Raw genomic sequence first — 14,570 nt, 5'->3', positions numbered from 1 at the left:
ATAGCTCGAACGTTTGAAAATCGCGAGTGTCGGAGAAGCTTTGATCGATTAACGTTTCGAGAGAAAATTGAAATAATGAAATGGATCCATCAGCTAATTAGCGACACGCGTTTCAAAAGGTATTAAAACATGAAACGCATTAGAACGGGTTAGTTGTTCGAAATTATTCCTGAAGTCGTGGAAGTTTGACGCTGGAGCGGGTCCGACTCCATAGGGGAGCGGACGATAATTTTCCATCCGAAGAGGGATAAACGCGACTCGTAGCGGAACAACTAAAGTTCTTAGACATTTACAACAGCCGTAACGTCGAAAGCTCGTGGTCTACTAAGGTACGTAAACTCCGACTGGCTGCTGGTCTTATCCTAGCGCCAACTATTCTTGGACATCCTCTCCGTTACCGCTTAACTGCACCGGTGTCCTTAGGTGAACGTTAAAACGACGACGACGACGACATTAGGTAGGAACGTTCGAAGCAGAGAATAGAAATTTCTAAACGAACTGACGAAAAGAAATCTTTCGATTTCCCGAGTTGTTTTTTTTTTCTTTTATTTTTCAAAATTCAATCGAGACCGAGGATCGGATAAGCGGAGAGTAATTTCTAAGAGGGAAGAAAATATTTCGGTGAAAAAAAGAATGGAAGAGAGTCGAGGTAATTTGCATCGGACACGTGAATCGAACCAGTCGCGATACCCATGGAATCGGTTTAAATAAATTTACATGGATTAACCAGCTGCGTGGCGGGCGACGCCTGGATCAAAATCGAAAACGAGATTCCCGGCGAGTAGGTATCGTGGGTGATCGATCATCAGCCGCTGATCGATCGTTCCACCAACGAATTTCGGTTAACGTTACACGTCATCGTTGGTACGTTAACCCTGATCCTGACCCGTAGGAATTGCGCAACAGACGCGATCCACCGATCGATCCGGCACAATGATGCCTCTCCGATTGCTCCCACGACTATGTGGGAATTATACACAAACACACACACGCGTAGCTGCTTTCATTTCTGATATCTGTCGATGCGACACGGTCGCAAACTTTCTTTGCAAACCGGTCGATAGCTTCGTCGACAATGGAGTTACTTTTTCATCGTTACAGATCGACGCGTCGATAAACTCTGAACTGTAATAAACGAGTCGCGAGAGGAAGGAACTGCCTTAGAAATTCATGCTACTTCTTTTTTTTTTTTTTTTTTTTAATGATCGTTAAAAGTCATGTACGGAAGCGCTTACCTGGCTTGATTTGTTGAGGCTTGGCTCGAATCCACGACGTATCCAGCAGAACCACTAGGATCACTAGGATCCATCGCAGGCTGGCCAGGCTCATCCCGTTCGTCCTGCTCTTCCAGCCACCGCAAGGAAGACTTTCGAGACACCGCGGCGTTGGTAATCCGGAACCACCGGTAGATCGAGAAAGGAACTGGACGACGAAGTGACCTCGACTCGCGGAGGTCGTGCACCACGACGAAACGGCGTGAACTTGAACGAGGACGAGGACGTGGACGAGACGTATATAATCGGTGGAATTCGAAGGAGAAGAGCGGTTAGAAGAGCAGTCGAGGAGAGGATCGAATGAGTGAGGATGAACTGACAGACGTGCGGGCGTACGCACGAGTCAATGAAGTGAGTGGTACTCACCCGTAGGAGCCCTCACCTTACCCAACCCAGACCTCGTCCCCGTCGCCACCTCTCTCCCTTTTACCTTGCCTCCCTTCTTTCTTCTTCTTCTTCTTCTTCTTCTTCTTCTTCCTCTTCTTCCTCTTCGACCACTGGTCCGTATTACTCCGATACTCTCTTACTCGTTTCCTCTTCTACGTACGAGTCGATCCTTTTCTTTTATTCTTTTCTCCTCTCTCCATCTTTTTCACCCTCTTCCTTTTCTTCTTTCTTTCTGTACTTTTACTTGACACCGACATTTAATCGCCCGTTTCCTACTTTATTTATTCAATAATTTGATAGAATTTCATTGTTAAAATCGATATCATCGTTCGATTACTAATCGTTCTTCTCTCTTCTCGTTTGTCTTCTCTTCGATATTGAACTTTATCCTCCGCTTCTACTTAAAGTTCAATTTGATCGTCCATTCTACTTTGTTCTAAACTCTGTTTACCGCTTCTTTCAACTTCGCATCCTCTCTCTTGGTGAACTTTGTACCAGATCCAGTATCTTGCTTGTCCCGAAGCACGTTTCATCTCGAACCACTTCTAACGTTTTCTTCCTTCTTTCTGCCGTCTCTATCCTCTAACTATAAAGGATGTTCTCCACGACGGAGCATACTTTTATGCTTCAGATATCTTACGACAAATATTACTTTAATAAATGTACCACATTTTACGTATGTTTATCTATGACTCTCATAGCACCGCTGATCGGTAAACGAAGGGGTATCATTCGATAATCTCTTCCTGACAATGTCTTTAACCTCCTTTCTTCCGTTCGTCAATGGTACACTTGCTTCTCTCGATGCTCAGTTTTTGTTCCCATCCTCTTTCTTTTTCTTATCATCCTACCAGCTTTCACCTTCTTTTTTCTCGACGTTTAAACAGCGTTCTCTTCCTTCTCTGTTCATTTCTTCTCCGCCCGTCGGTTACGGTACCCTCGGCCTCCTCTGTTTTTCGTTTTTCTTCCTGGCTGCTGGCTGTCCGTGTCCCTTCTCTTCTTATCTGAAGCCACCTCCGCGTACGATGTACCTACACCGGCCCTCCGGTGATCCTGCCCATGCAAAAGATGCCCGATGCTCGCTTCTAACTGCAAGGATACGTACTTTACGACGGCTTTGGCTGGTACGATTCTCAGGAAGCATCAGGATTTCCATGCCGCGAGATCCTCTTCGTTGCGTGTTCCACCTCGCCTCGCCTCCCCTCGCCTGCTTGATCCTTCCTCCACTCGCTAACCGCAAACCTACCCGTTTCCGTTCAAATTATCCGCCCTGTTGCAAACTGCGATACACGGTTCGGAAGCTTTTCAGCTGCCACGGAAAATGATCCTTTCATTGATAAATGGAACAAGCCGCTTTTCGTCAGGGATACTCCATGGGGCGCGTTTAGATTTTTCAACTGTGACGGCGGCACAAGTCATTTTCGTTTGGGAGAACGAAACGTATGGGGTATATTTAGATTTTTCAGCTTTGATCCCGGGCTGTAGCTTTTCGCTCTCGATGGAAAAGGATTCTAGATAAACTCAAACGACCCTTTTTAGTAAAAAAAAATGAAAAAAAACACACAGGCATACTTCAACTTTGATGCAGACTGCAATAAACGCTTTTGCAACTTTTCTGTTTCGATGGGAAAGGGTCCTTCTCTTAATAAACTCGAATGGGTGGTTTTTGTAAACAAAAAAACATTTGGGGCATGTTTCGTCTTTGACGCGAGCTGTAATAAACGCATCTGCAATTTTGTAACCTCGATGAAAAAAATGTTTCGTTCGATGATGCTTATCTTGATAAACGCGATCATTTTCGTTTCATTCGAATGAAATTTACATACAAAATTTAACAAGCACATTTTTTTGAAATTATTTGTGATTTGCAATAGATGCTCCTAGCTAAATTCAACGAAGACTATTATAGATCCTCTTAATTATCATAGTAGAATAAAATTAACATAAATTAAACCTATCTATTCTTCTTATAACAGCTTTGTCTACAGTGTTCCCTTGTTTCGGCTGTTTCTTCTTTTTTCTTCAGCGCGGGGGGAAAATATCTAAAAAGATGAGTTTCGCCAGTATCCCCATCCTATGCAAACATCCCAGTTATTTGTACGGTATTCCCGCACCTCAATGGTAACGTTATTCCGTTTCGAAATCATTTTACTTGGTAATACGATTGTCTGTTTACCTCGCTTTCTTTCGCGTGCGAAATTGCGCATGAAATTTTCTCCATTTTCCTGGAATAAACCCTTGCAACCTTTTCCTATGCATCGTCCCTCTTGTAACGAGCCAAGAAAATTATTTTTCAAACTGTTACGCTATTCTTTTTCCATGATTATTTCATTCTGTCTTCCTTTACATCAACGAAACAAAGGTTTGGAAACTTTATTCCTTTATTAAAAATTCTTAACTTTCTCATTTTCAGGGAACTTTTCCTGAAACTCTTTTCTTCTTTATCAGCGGCTCGTTCCGAAATACATTGTCTGTTCTTTCGACGAGAAGACTGCAACGCCATGAAACGGATACCGGAGGTTCAATCTCGACCCAGCTCCCTATTACGTAATCTCTCGGCTATCGGGCATCAGGGTAGCCCATGAAATTTTCTGATGCAGCCACGGTTCGAGGCCCCGGGGCTCGCTGGTCCGAGAACCATCGGCCTCGAAATCCGAGGTTGATTTTCGGTGTAGCTTCTTTCGTTGACGATCAACCGAAACTAGAGTTTAACGACTCCCTGTCGAAGAAACCGTGTGACCGAGCAACTTTGTCAACCGAACGGGCTAATCTTCGATCTAAGACGGGATCGAGAACATGTCCTCCCCGAAGCTTTTAGCTAAAAGCGTCTCGGATAAAGAAGATCGTATCATCTCTAAGAGTATCAGGGAAAATGATCAAGGAAAACGATAGGGTTAACCTTTTTCGATTTAATTATAATTAAAATTGAAATAGAATTCGAGCCGAATAATTGTTGGTCGATCGGCAATCAAACACCCTTGGCGAGTACCGATCGAGTTTGTAAATAATTCAATCTTCAGCCAGTCACAATCAGTCGTTTCTACGAAGCGAGAGGAAAAACTTGCTCGTGCCTCGTTCCTTGTTCGCGTACGGGAAAAAACGGATCGCCGAGGGCCCGATGCACTTTCGATTGCAGCGAATCACCGGGCCCACGCGATATCGCGTCGATTTTATCGAGCAAGCGACAGCGGAAGGGTTGGCTATAAAAAACCGCGCCGCGGAAGATCAGTGATTACTGTACATTGTTGCGTTTATCGTAAAGCCGTGAAAAAAGCGTGTAAAAGGATGGCAAAGAGATGAAACGACGTAGGTACATCGCACGAAACAGGGCAATAAAGAAGCGAGGAGGAAAAGCGTGCCATGGACAAGTCTATCCATCTTGTTCGTCCGACAAATCTGGGCAACTGGAATCCTGAACACAGCCAGATGAAACAGACGGTGAGGAGGATGAAAGAGAATTCTCTTGTGGGCTTCGATCGGGAAGAAAAAGGTACAAGTCGCACGAAACGCAGCAACGATCAAACAGCATCCAAGAACAATCCCTTCATTTTTATTCGACGCTGAACAGCTCGCAGATGGATCGACCTCTCAGCGAACGTAGACAGCTCAAAGCGGAAAGCTGACTGGTTGCAACGCGTACGGATTTTTATCTTCGATCCTATCCCTTCGTTCCTCTGTCTTGCCGGATAACTCAGGACTCGTCGTTTATTAAATCACGGGACCCCCTCCTCTTCTATTCTGGCCTGATCAAATTTTGAGCGTAGGATTTCGAATTTCACGCGTGACCGGAATTTTCCTTGCTTTATCTCTTGTTGCTTTGATAGAACATCGCGATTCGATGTTGCTTCGATGGTATTTCAGTCGGAATATTGGTCAGTGAATTTTCATGTAGGGTAAAGGCGGGTAGCCCCGGACATTTTTATATCTTTATTGTTACGTCATATAGAAATACAAATGACATATGACAACGTGGCTTCTGTGCTTAAAAAACAATTGCAAACCAGTAATTGTATGCACGACAAGCAAATTAGGTCATTATATAAATTTTAGTTTCGCTGAAGGTAGCCTTTTTTCGAATGAGTAAAAACAGAGGTTCCAGTTTATTGTTTGTTGTCTTAAAGTTATTTAAGAAATATGTTTTTTTTTGTGATATACTTAATCAAAAACACCTTATATTTATTACCTGAAAGAGAAATTTGATTAAAATTTATTGATTCTATGTGTTTTTTTGCATTTTATTCAAGTGTCCGGGGCTACCCGCCATTTTTTCGACCGAGTAAAAGCAGGGGTTCCAGTTTATTGCTTGTTGTTCTAAAGTTATTTAAGAAATATGTTTTTTTTTTAGATATAATGAATCAAAAAGACCTTATATTTATTACCTGAAAGAGAAATTTGATTAAAATTGATCCCGCCCTTCCGCTACCCAATTTCCTGCGTGTTCTCGGACTTCAGATTTCTGCCGATGAAACCGAATCATAGAATCGTAAACTCTTCTAATATTTTACAGTTTGTAATTTATGGGAAAAAAGGTATCGAAAAGGTTTCGATTTTCCGATGGTTTTCTTCTTTCATTTTTTTTTTTGTCGCTTGAATTTTGCGTTCACGGGAATGCGAAAAAAGAGGGGTATTCCAACTCCGCTCAATTTGGGTATACTGCTCCTTTTGAAGCTGCTCCTCCCGCTGGACAATTCCAGTGAAAAATCGCTGCATGTCGTTGAAAAGCTCGAAAAATGTCAAAAGTGCGGAACCAAAAAGCATCGCGCGGCATTTCACGAAATTTCTATTTGTCCGTTTTGAATACGTTTTATATTCCCCTATCTATTCGCGGCTTTCTTTCTTCATCCTCCGATCGAAAAATCGACTCGCAAACATCTTCTCTGATTTTATTTTTTTTTCAAAGTTTGCGGAATAAAAGGAGAAATCGAGGAGCTGTTCGAACAACTTTACTGATAAATTCGTTGATAATCGAAAGTTAAATACGGAGAAGTTAGAGTGCTTGAAAGCAACTAGAAACTTCCCTGAAACATTCTTCGAGAGGGAAATTAGTTTCTTGAACGTTCGAAGGGAATAAAGTACGCATTTTCTAATTTGAAAATTTCAACATCGCGTTGAAGCTTTAATGAATTTAATGAAAATGATTTTTCCTTGTACGGTGCAACGGTTCCCTGATCACTCGAAAGTTGTGGCGAGTTTCCGAAGCCGTGAGTCCTTAAACTTGCAGCTCGCGTTAATTCTCTTTATTAGTAATTCAGTGGCAGCTTCTGTTGCACACTCGACGCGTCATCAATAAACGATCGTCCGTGTTGCGCGAAGGCGCTAACCTTCTATTTAGGATGCTCTGGATCGCTCTAGAAAATCTCATCGATCATCATGGTTGTTCCGAACGCTTTGAAATGGTCGTAAACGGAAGGGGAAGGTGGTCGATGAAAAAGGAGCGTACCGAGAGAAATTGATCGTTCTCGGTTGGATCGTAGTCTCGTTACAAAATACTCGATACTCACGGGAGGTCGGCTTTCGTTCGAAACGGCTCTATCTTCATGCGAAACCAGGGGGAAGCAGGTGGCTGGGCGGCCATAAATGGGTGATGTACGATGTAACGATCTCTTCACTCTCTCCTACCGACATCACAATTAGCCATCAACGTAGACATGGCTACGAACTAACAAACGTACAGAACAAACCGTCCCGTATTTGTACCGTTCTATACGTCTGTCAGTCCGTCCGTCTGTCGCCGACCTCTGCAACGTCGAGGAATAGCGATCGTTCAATTAACGACCGACTCGATTAACTGTATTCCCCCGTCGATCTGCCGGCCGGTGCGAATATAAATTAGCCGGTTCGATCGAGCCTTTTGTCGTAGGTCCGGGAGAGATCGGGAAACTTGATTCTTTCCTCGAAAATGAATCGCCGAGAAGACGCATAGCGGTGATTAATATTAGTTTTCTACTTTTTATCAGCATAACAGAGAAAAGTTAATCACCACTCCCGGAATTAGATTTTGTTTTACCGGATATATTCTCCATCCATCATCCGACGCACCGTTTCCTTCTAATTACGAATCACGTATTTCTTCCATTTGATCTTTCAAACAGTTCTCTAGTTTATACAAAGTCTAATTGCCCCTGTATAGATTTCACAAATATTATTATTTATAATCAAGGAAAATGTATTTTGTAAAGGTTTCTCTGTTTGTACATTGAAATAGTCAACCTACTTCCGGCTGTTCGATCCGTACGTTTCATCCGTGACAAATATTTTTGTCGAAAGGTATCTTTCAAAATGTCTTTTATCGACTGTCTGTCCTCTCCTCTTTGTTCCGCTGAGTGGATTGTTTAATAGAGGATCTATGAAATATACGGCGCGGGAAAGCGATTTAGTTTGGGATTTGCTGTACGAAACGTAACTTTATGCTAGAAATACTGGTATAATTCTTTGACAATGAGGCTACACGCTCGATACATAAAATGAACATTTTAATACATTCAGGGTGTCACATTTGTCGGGTGTTTCTATCTTATGAAATTTCACCGTTTCAATCTATTCGTTCGCTCGTTTCTGATGCCATTGTTCCTCGCGTTTCGGATCCGGCTCGCAAACACAAATCCACGACAGATCAGAATTATACACGGTCCAGCTATTCAACGGAAGAGTTAATGCGACAAAATAATCGTAGCAGCATGATTACCGGTAATCTTCGATCGCGTTTGTTCGCAAGCGAGTCCCCTAATACTCGCGCGCCAAATACACCCCACGATTACCCCTGTTACGCATTGCCCGCTAATAAATCCCGTTAAACCTTTTACACCGTGCGATTCTAATGCACTCCGAGCACCTTTACGGTTCATCGGAACCACGAAAATCGGCCTAGAATAGCCCCGATTCAGCGGTTATACCGTACGAATAAAATCGACGTCGAACAGAGAAATTTATATTCATTTTCCTTCGAAAGCAAGAAATAAAGAATAAGAGGAATCATCGTGATTCCTGCGCGAGCTTATCGAAACGATACAATTACGAGGCGATGGTCGCCGCCGGTTTTGCATAATGCATATCGCTTCTCGGAGTAATATCCCGAGCACGCATCGCGGTCGCACTAATTTCCGTGAATCGAACAGCGCCAGGAAGTTTTTCTACCGGCTCCGAGAGGATCAACCGCGTAGTCACATCGGCGATTAGCGATGGAACCGATCGTGGAATCGTTCTAACTCCCCGTCCCTTAATCTCTTCGATCTTTCCAAAGCTGTGTCCGGTTATTTGGTAAATGCAAAGGGGTAATGAATAAACGGACGATAAAATGGCTCGATCGATAGACGATCCGCGAGGGTATTGGTCCCATCGCTATCGGTGATGATGAGCGAGCACACGGCGGGCGGTCGGCTTCTTTCCCGCAGCTTCTTCCAGGCTGACTCTCGATCCCGACTCTCGATCCATGTTTCATGAGTTACCGATGCTCGAACTAGAGAGGGCCGACCACGTACAAGCACTTACAAGCGTAGCTGAGGGCAGACCGCTACTCTGAATCACGGGCACCTAGGAGAGATTCTTTGTGATCGATGCAATCGCGACACCACGGCGCCTACCGTTCTTTTTCTTCCCGCGATTATTATTGTCTTCATCCGCGGCAGGAAGAGCCCGTTACAACAGCGCTCGGCTCCGCCGCGCGTCCCTCCGTTTCGTTTACTTCATTTCACTCGATATTACTGAGCTGTTACGAGCTCGTTTTACTCCCGAGATGATCGAAGACTCGTTGGAAATGAAAATCGATTAATCAGCGCGTACTGATTCTCTGTTATGTTGCATGAAACATGGCAGATGGTATTTGTATAGAATTTTCTAAGCTTCCGGATGCTTTGTTATTCGACGACGAACGGAAATTTCAAAGGGGACGAAATAAAAGATAAGGAGGATCGTAGAATCTCTGCGAAATAATCCTCTTCTCGTCGGACCTCTAATCAGATTTCATTTTCTTTAGACACTCTACAACAGTTTGATACTTTTCCAAGTGCCGACAAAGGGCTGAATTGGAGGGGAACGAGAGGGCCGGATAAGATTAAAAGAGAAATTGGCTCATGAAACGTGCGTGCACCGTTGCAGCGGGCAGCAATGAATAATGTACAGGCGGAACATTTCGTCGTGGACGTCGTGCGGGCCGAATTCGTAGAAGAGGATCGTCCTGCGCGGCCGTGTACTACGAAATACAGGTGAGTACGAGCAATATAATCGGCGAATTTCACGGAATCGTCGATGAATTCGACGAAGGCTCCTTTGCGGTGGACGCGAGACGGGGTTGGCGTGACTTAACGTTCGCCACGTGTCGTTTGCCAAACGACCGACCGATTCGTGCTCGTTTGTCTCGAACGATCGACCATCGATCTGCTTAAGTAACAGACCGTAGATTCTCTCTCGTTATCACCCACTGAGTTCTCGGTAACAGAATCACTTACGATCGCCAAGGTAAAACGAACCGTAGGACCAGTGCCTCGGAATATTACCAGTTTTCTCGATCGTCATGCAAGCTGTTACCCCAGCTGCACACATTCGTCAGCTGAACGAAATAAGTAAAAATAACATTAGTTATGATATATTAAAATAATGAACAGGCATTGTTCTGAACGTACTGCCTACCCGGAATTTTCAGTTACCGTAGATATTAAAAGGATTAATTAAATTTTCAGTCTTTGTTTCGGAATGTTAAAAATGCGAGAATGAACTCGGTAATAAATAGGGGTTCTGGCCTTTTTAATTTCAAGCTGGACGCAGCAAATGCAAGTTCTGGCTAAAATAATAGGAAAAAAGGTGATACAAATACTTCGATGCGACTTCGTTTAGATTTCAACAGAAAAAAAGGCTGTCAAAGTAATCGGTATCAGTGTTGAATCGCGGGTAACGCGAATGAAAAATTCGTCCGACAGAATATGCCGATGATGGGTCATTACAGTTGGTGCATCCTTCGATTCCCGATATCCGATGTTCCAGGATGAGAGAAATTTAAACGAAACACAAAACGGGGTCAGGAAGTGATGTTCGTGTAAACATGGGTATGGGGTCCGCGCCGAGTGGAAACTCGCATTAATCCGTGGTTCGCTACTCGCCTCGCATGTACTTCGCTTTTTTTCCCTTTCTTTCTTTCGCTATTCGATTTTCGCTTCGTTTCTCTCTCGGACACGATGTAACAGCCTTCTATCTATCGCGGTGGCACCCGGCCAAGCAAACGGACCTACGGTTCCACAGATATCCTACAAGATTTATATTTCTTCATGAATAATAATTTTGAGATTATTCTAACGACACATCCCTTTTTCTATATTCAAGTTTCAATTAACATTATGTTTCCTCGATATAGCATATAGGATTTTTATTGCAAATTTAAATTAAATTTTATAGATACATTTTCTTTTTCAATTCTCTAATTTCGATTTGTCTCACTTAATCAATTCAATTTTAAGAGAGATTTTTGTAATTGAAGTGTGTCTCCCATAAAAGGTAGATTCAGATTTAACCATTACAACCATCTGTTTAAAAACGACGGAAACTATTCGACATTTTACCGAGCGGGCTTCTGAAACTTGGTGGACCAGTGGCGCTGTCTGTTAAAAAGCAGCGGAAACGGTATGTTAACTCATCGATCGATCTTCCAGCAGCTGAATTTGGAAAACTTGAAATATAAATTAGGTTTATTATTCAGTAAAAGCACTAACATTATTCAAATGTCGTAAAATTATACACATTTATTTTGTAAAATTCCATTTATTAATTTTAACCATTTTTTACAATTTTGGCTTTGATTTCATTTAATCATATTATATACAATTAATCATATTTATTATAAATACGTATTGTAATCTAAATATATGTAAAATTTATACCAAAACTAAATTAAATTAAAATATTCCGATCGGACAGGCGTTATCGTGTGTGGACTACAGGAGTCCTAAGTGGGGGCTCAGGGGCCCCATTGCACGCCGCCCCGGGATGGCACCGGGTGCGACCCCTGGTGTCGACTATATGGGAGAGCCGGTTCAAGGTCCTCCAGAGACAGAGAACTGTTGTGAAAGGCAGCGGAGATTCGGGTGTAATATACATATATATATATGTATTGTATATATGTATAAGGTCCTGGAACCTCCCCTCAACAAGTAGGTCACCGTGGAGTTTTAGTCAGTAGGAATCTGACACTCCCCCGCCGCCTTCCCCAGAGGACGGTGGGGGGTCTTATACAAGATTTCCCCACGTAAAAAAAAACAATTTACAACCACTGATTCGAGTAAAGGTAGCTGGCTGCGGCAACGTTATCAACCGTTCGACCTAGAGCGAAGTGAAACAGCATCAGTCTTATAGCGACCGCCGAGCGGTGCAGATCTACCTGCTGAACATAATGTATCTATATTTTATTTTCTGCGTTCATTTAATTTGCTGGATTTATCTTCTCAACTTATTGAATAAACTCATTAGGAGAATGAACGTGTTGATTTTATTACACCCGTGTGCATTCTTTACATCCCTACTTTCCTTACATGCCTCCATCCCTTACATATCTCAGTACTCCTTACATCCCTGCATTCCTTACATCCTTGCATTCCTTACATCCCTGCATCCCTTACATCACTGCATTCCTTACATCTCTGCTTTCGTTACATCCCTGTATTCCTTACATCACTACATCCTTTACATCCCTGCATGATTTACACCACTGTCACCCTTACATCCCTGCGTCCCTCACATCCCCGTAAGCCTTACACCATTTATCCCTTACAACATCTATCCTTTACACCATTATATCCCTTACACCCATCAATCCTTTACATCTCCCTATCCCTTAAATGTCTGTTCCTCTTACATCCCGGCTTCACTTATAGCCTTGCATCCCACAAATCACTCTATTCCCTACATTCTGCGGTGTCTTACACCTCTTTATCGCTTACATCCTTGACATGACGCTTCCGACGTTCGTAACAGCGCCCCTAGTGGTGAAAAAAAAACTAAAGTACGAATAAATTTAGCACCCCCTGGCGGACAAAATTTGAACTAAATTTTTCCCGAAAAACAGCGCCTTCTAGTGGCGATAAAAGGAACTAAAGCACGAATAAATTTAGCGCCCTCTGGTGGACAAGATTTGAACTAAATTTTTCAAATTAAAAGATACAGGCATATAAGGGATGCAGGGGTGTAAGGAATGCCGAGATGTATAGGATGCAGGTATGTATGTAAGAAATGCAGGGATGTAAAGAATGCTGAGATGTAAGGGAGGCAGCGATGTAAAGGATGCGGAGAAGTAAAGGAGACAGCGATGTGACGGATGCAGTGTTATAAGGATATAGGGATACAAGGGATATGATGATACGGTGATTTAGTGGTAGTCTCCGCGAGCTTCATAAAAGTAATGAAGAAATAAATATCTGCGAAGGGAGGTCTTGGTCCATACAGAGGAGTAGAATAATGAGTGGTTAGGAAGCGTGGCTTTTGGTTCATAACGAAGAATAAAATAATTAATAACTAAAAAGAGTTGGCTTTGGCCTATAAAGAGGGATAAAATAATAAATAACTGGAAAAAGTGAAACAAAAGGAATGGTCGGCCGTGACCCAAAAGAGGGATAAAATCATAAATACTTTCTCCTTTGATGAACTTATGTAATAAGCAAAGAAAATGAATAAGGTAAATTAAATAAACTCCGGAAAGAAATTAGAGGGCGATTATTAAACTGGTTGTACCCTCTACCTACGGGCCTGCTTTCATCTTGGGGTGTCAGACACCCCGAAGCACTGGTGGCGCTCTGTGCCACCTACATGGATTTTGGTCCATAAAGAAAGATAAAATAATTAATAATTGAAGAGGGTGGGCTTTGGCCTATAAAGAGGGATAAAATAATAAATAACTGGAAAAAGTGAAATAAAAGGGATGGCCCGAGACCCAAAAGAGAGATAAAATCATAAATGCTTTTCCCCTCTAATGAGCTTATTTAATAAGCAAAGAAAATAAAGTGAATTGAATAAACTCCGATAGGAAATTAGAGGTATATGTATGTTTGACAAGTTGATCCGCACCCCTCGGCTGTCGGTATAGGACTGAGGAGGTCGCACCTCGTTCCAGGTCAAGCATCTTATATTGAGAAATAATTACTATGTTTTAAGTTTAATTTTTATGTATACTATGTTTATAATTCATTAAAGATCAAACAGTTATTGAATGTTCTATATATAAATAACTGAGAAAAAAAGTTAAGTACATCGAATAAATAAAATAAGAGGAAAATTTAAGTCAATTAAATAAATAACTGAGGAAAGGAATTATGTACATTTAGTAAATAACTCAGATGCTTTTTTAAAATGATTTATTTACCAAAGCGCGTGAAGTGAATACAAGTTCGTCTTGCAATTATTTTAATAATATTTCGATCTGGTACTAGTTTTAATTAGTTTATAATAGAGTCAGAGGGAGTCAAAATTGTGTCTTTCCACTAGTCTGTTGGTGTTTGTACGTCCATACCCATCTGTGGCTTGGGGTGTCTGGGACCCCAAATCATTCTTCCTCGAGAACAGGGTCATATCCAGCCTTCCTGTATCTTTGTAGCTACTGGTTTTGACTTATCTGTGAATACTCCGGCAGTCGGTAATTCGCCAACTTATCGACGCACTTTTCGGCAATCGGTAGTTTGCCGACTTATCGACACGCCTTTGGGCAGTCGGTAAGTTGTCACGGAGATTTCATTGCCGTCCGATAGATGGCACTGGTGCACTCGATTATATGGGGGCTTATCTCACATTTAAATTGAATGAATTGCGTTTAAATTGTAATAATATATTTGAAGTTGTTAATATAATGATATACACGTCCTTTGGGTTTAAAGACTTTTGGAAGAATGAATATTCATAAAATTAATTCCAATTTGTTTTAAATGTGGACTCACGTGA

At 42.1% G+C, this 14,570-nt stretch overlaps 1 protein-coding gene across 1 annotated transcript in view; it reads right to left on the bottom strand.

Annotated features, from left to right (window-relative positions):
- The window catches only part of LOC117605124 (uncharacterized), a 28,391-nt gene extending 26,771 nt beyond the window's left edge, over positions 1–1,620 (bottom strand). Inside the window, exon 1 of the mRNA XM_034326069.2 lies at positions 1,236–1,620. Within this exon, the coding sequence (XP_034181960.2) occupies positions 1,236–1,329 (94 nt within the window). The 5' untranslated portion in view covers positions 1,330–1,620. The remainder of the gene's footprint in view (positions 1–1,235) is intronic.
- Positions 1,621–14,570: the final 12,950 nt, after the last annotated feature.

This window comes from Osmia lignaria, chromosome 3 (assembly GCF_051020975.1).
Source record: "Osmia lignaria lignaria isolate PbOS001 chromosome 3, iyOsmLign1, whole genome shotgun sequence".
In the NCBI taxonomy this organism is placed as follows: Eukaryota; Metazoa; Arthropoda; class Insecta; order Hymenoptera; family Megachilidae; genus Osmia; species Osmia lignaria.
Note: the sequence above shows the minus strand (reverse complement) of the source record. Positions and strands in the feature narration are given on the sequence as shown.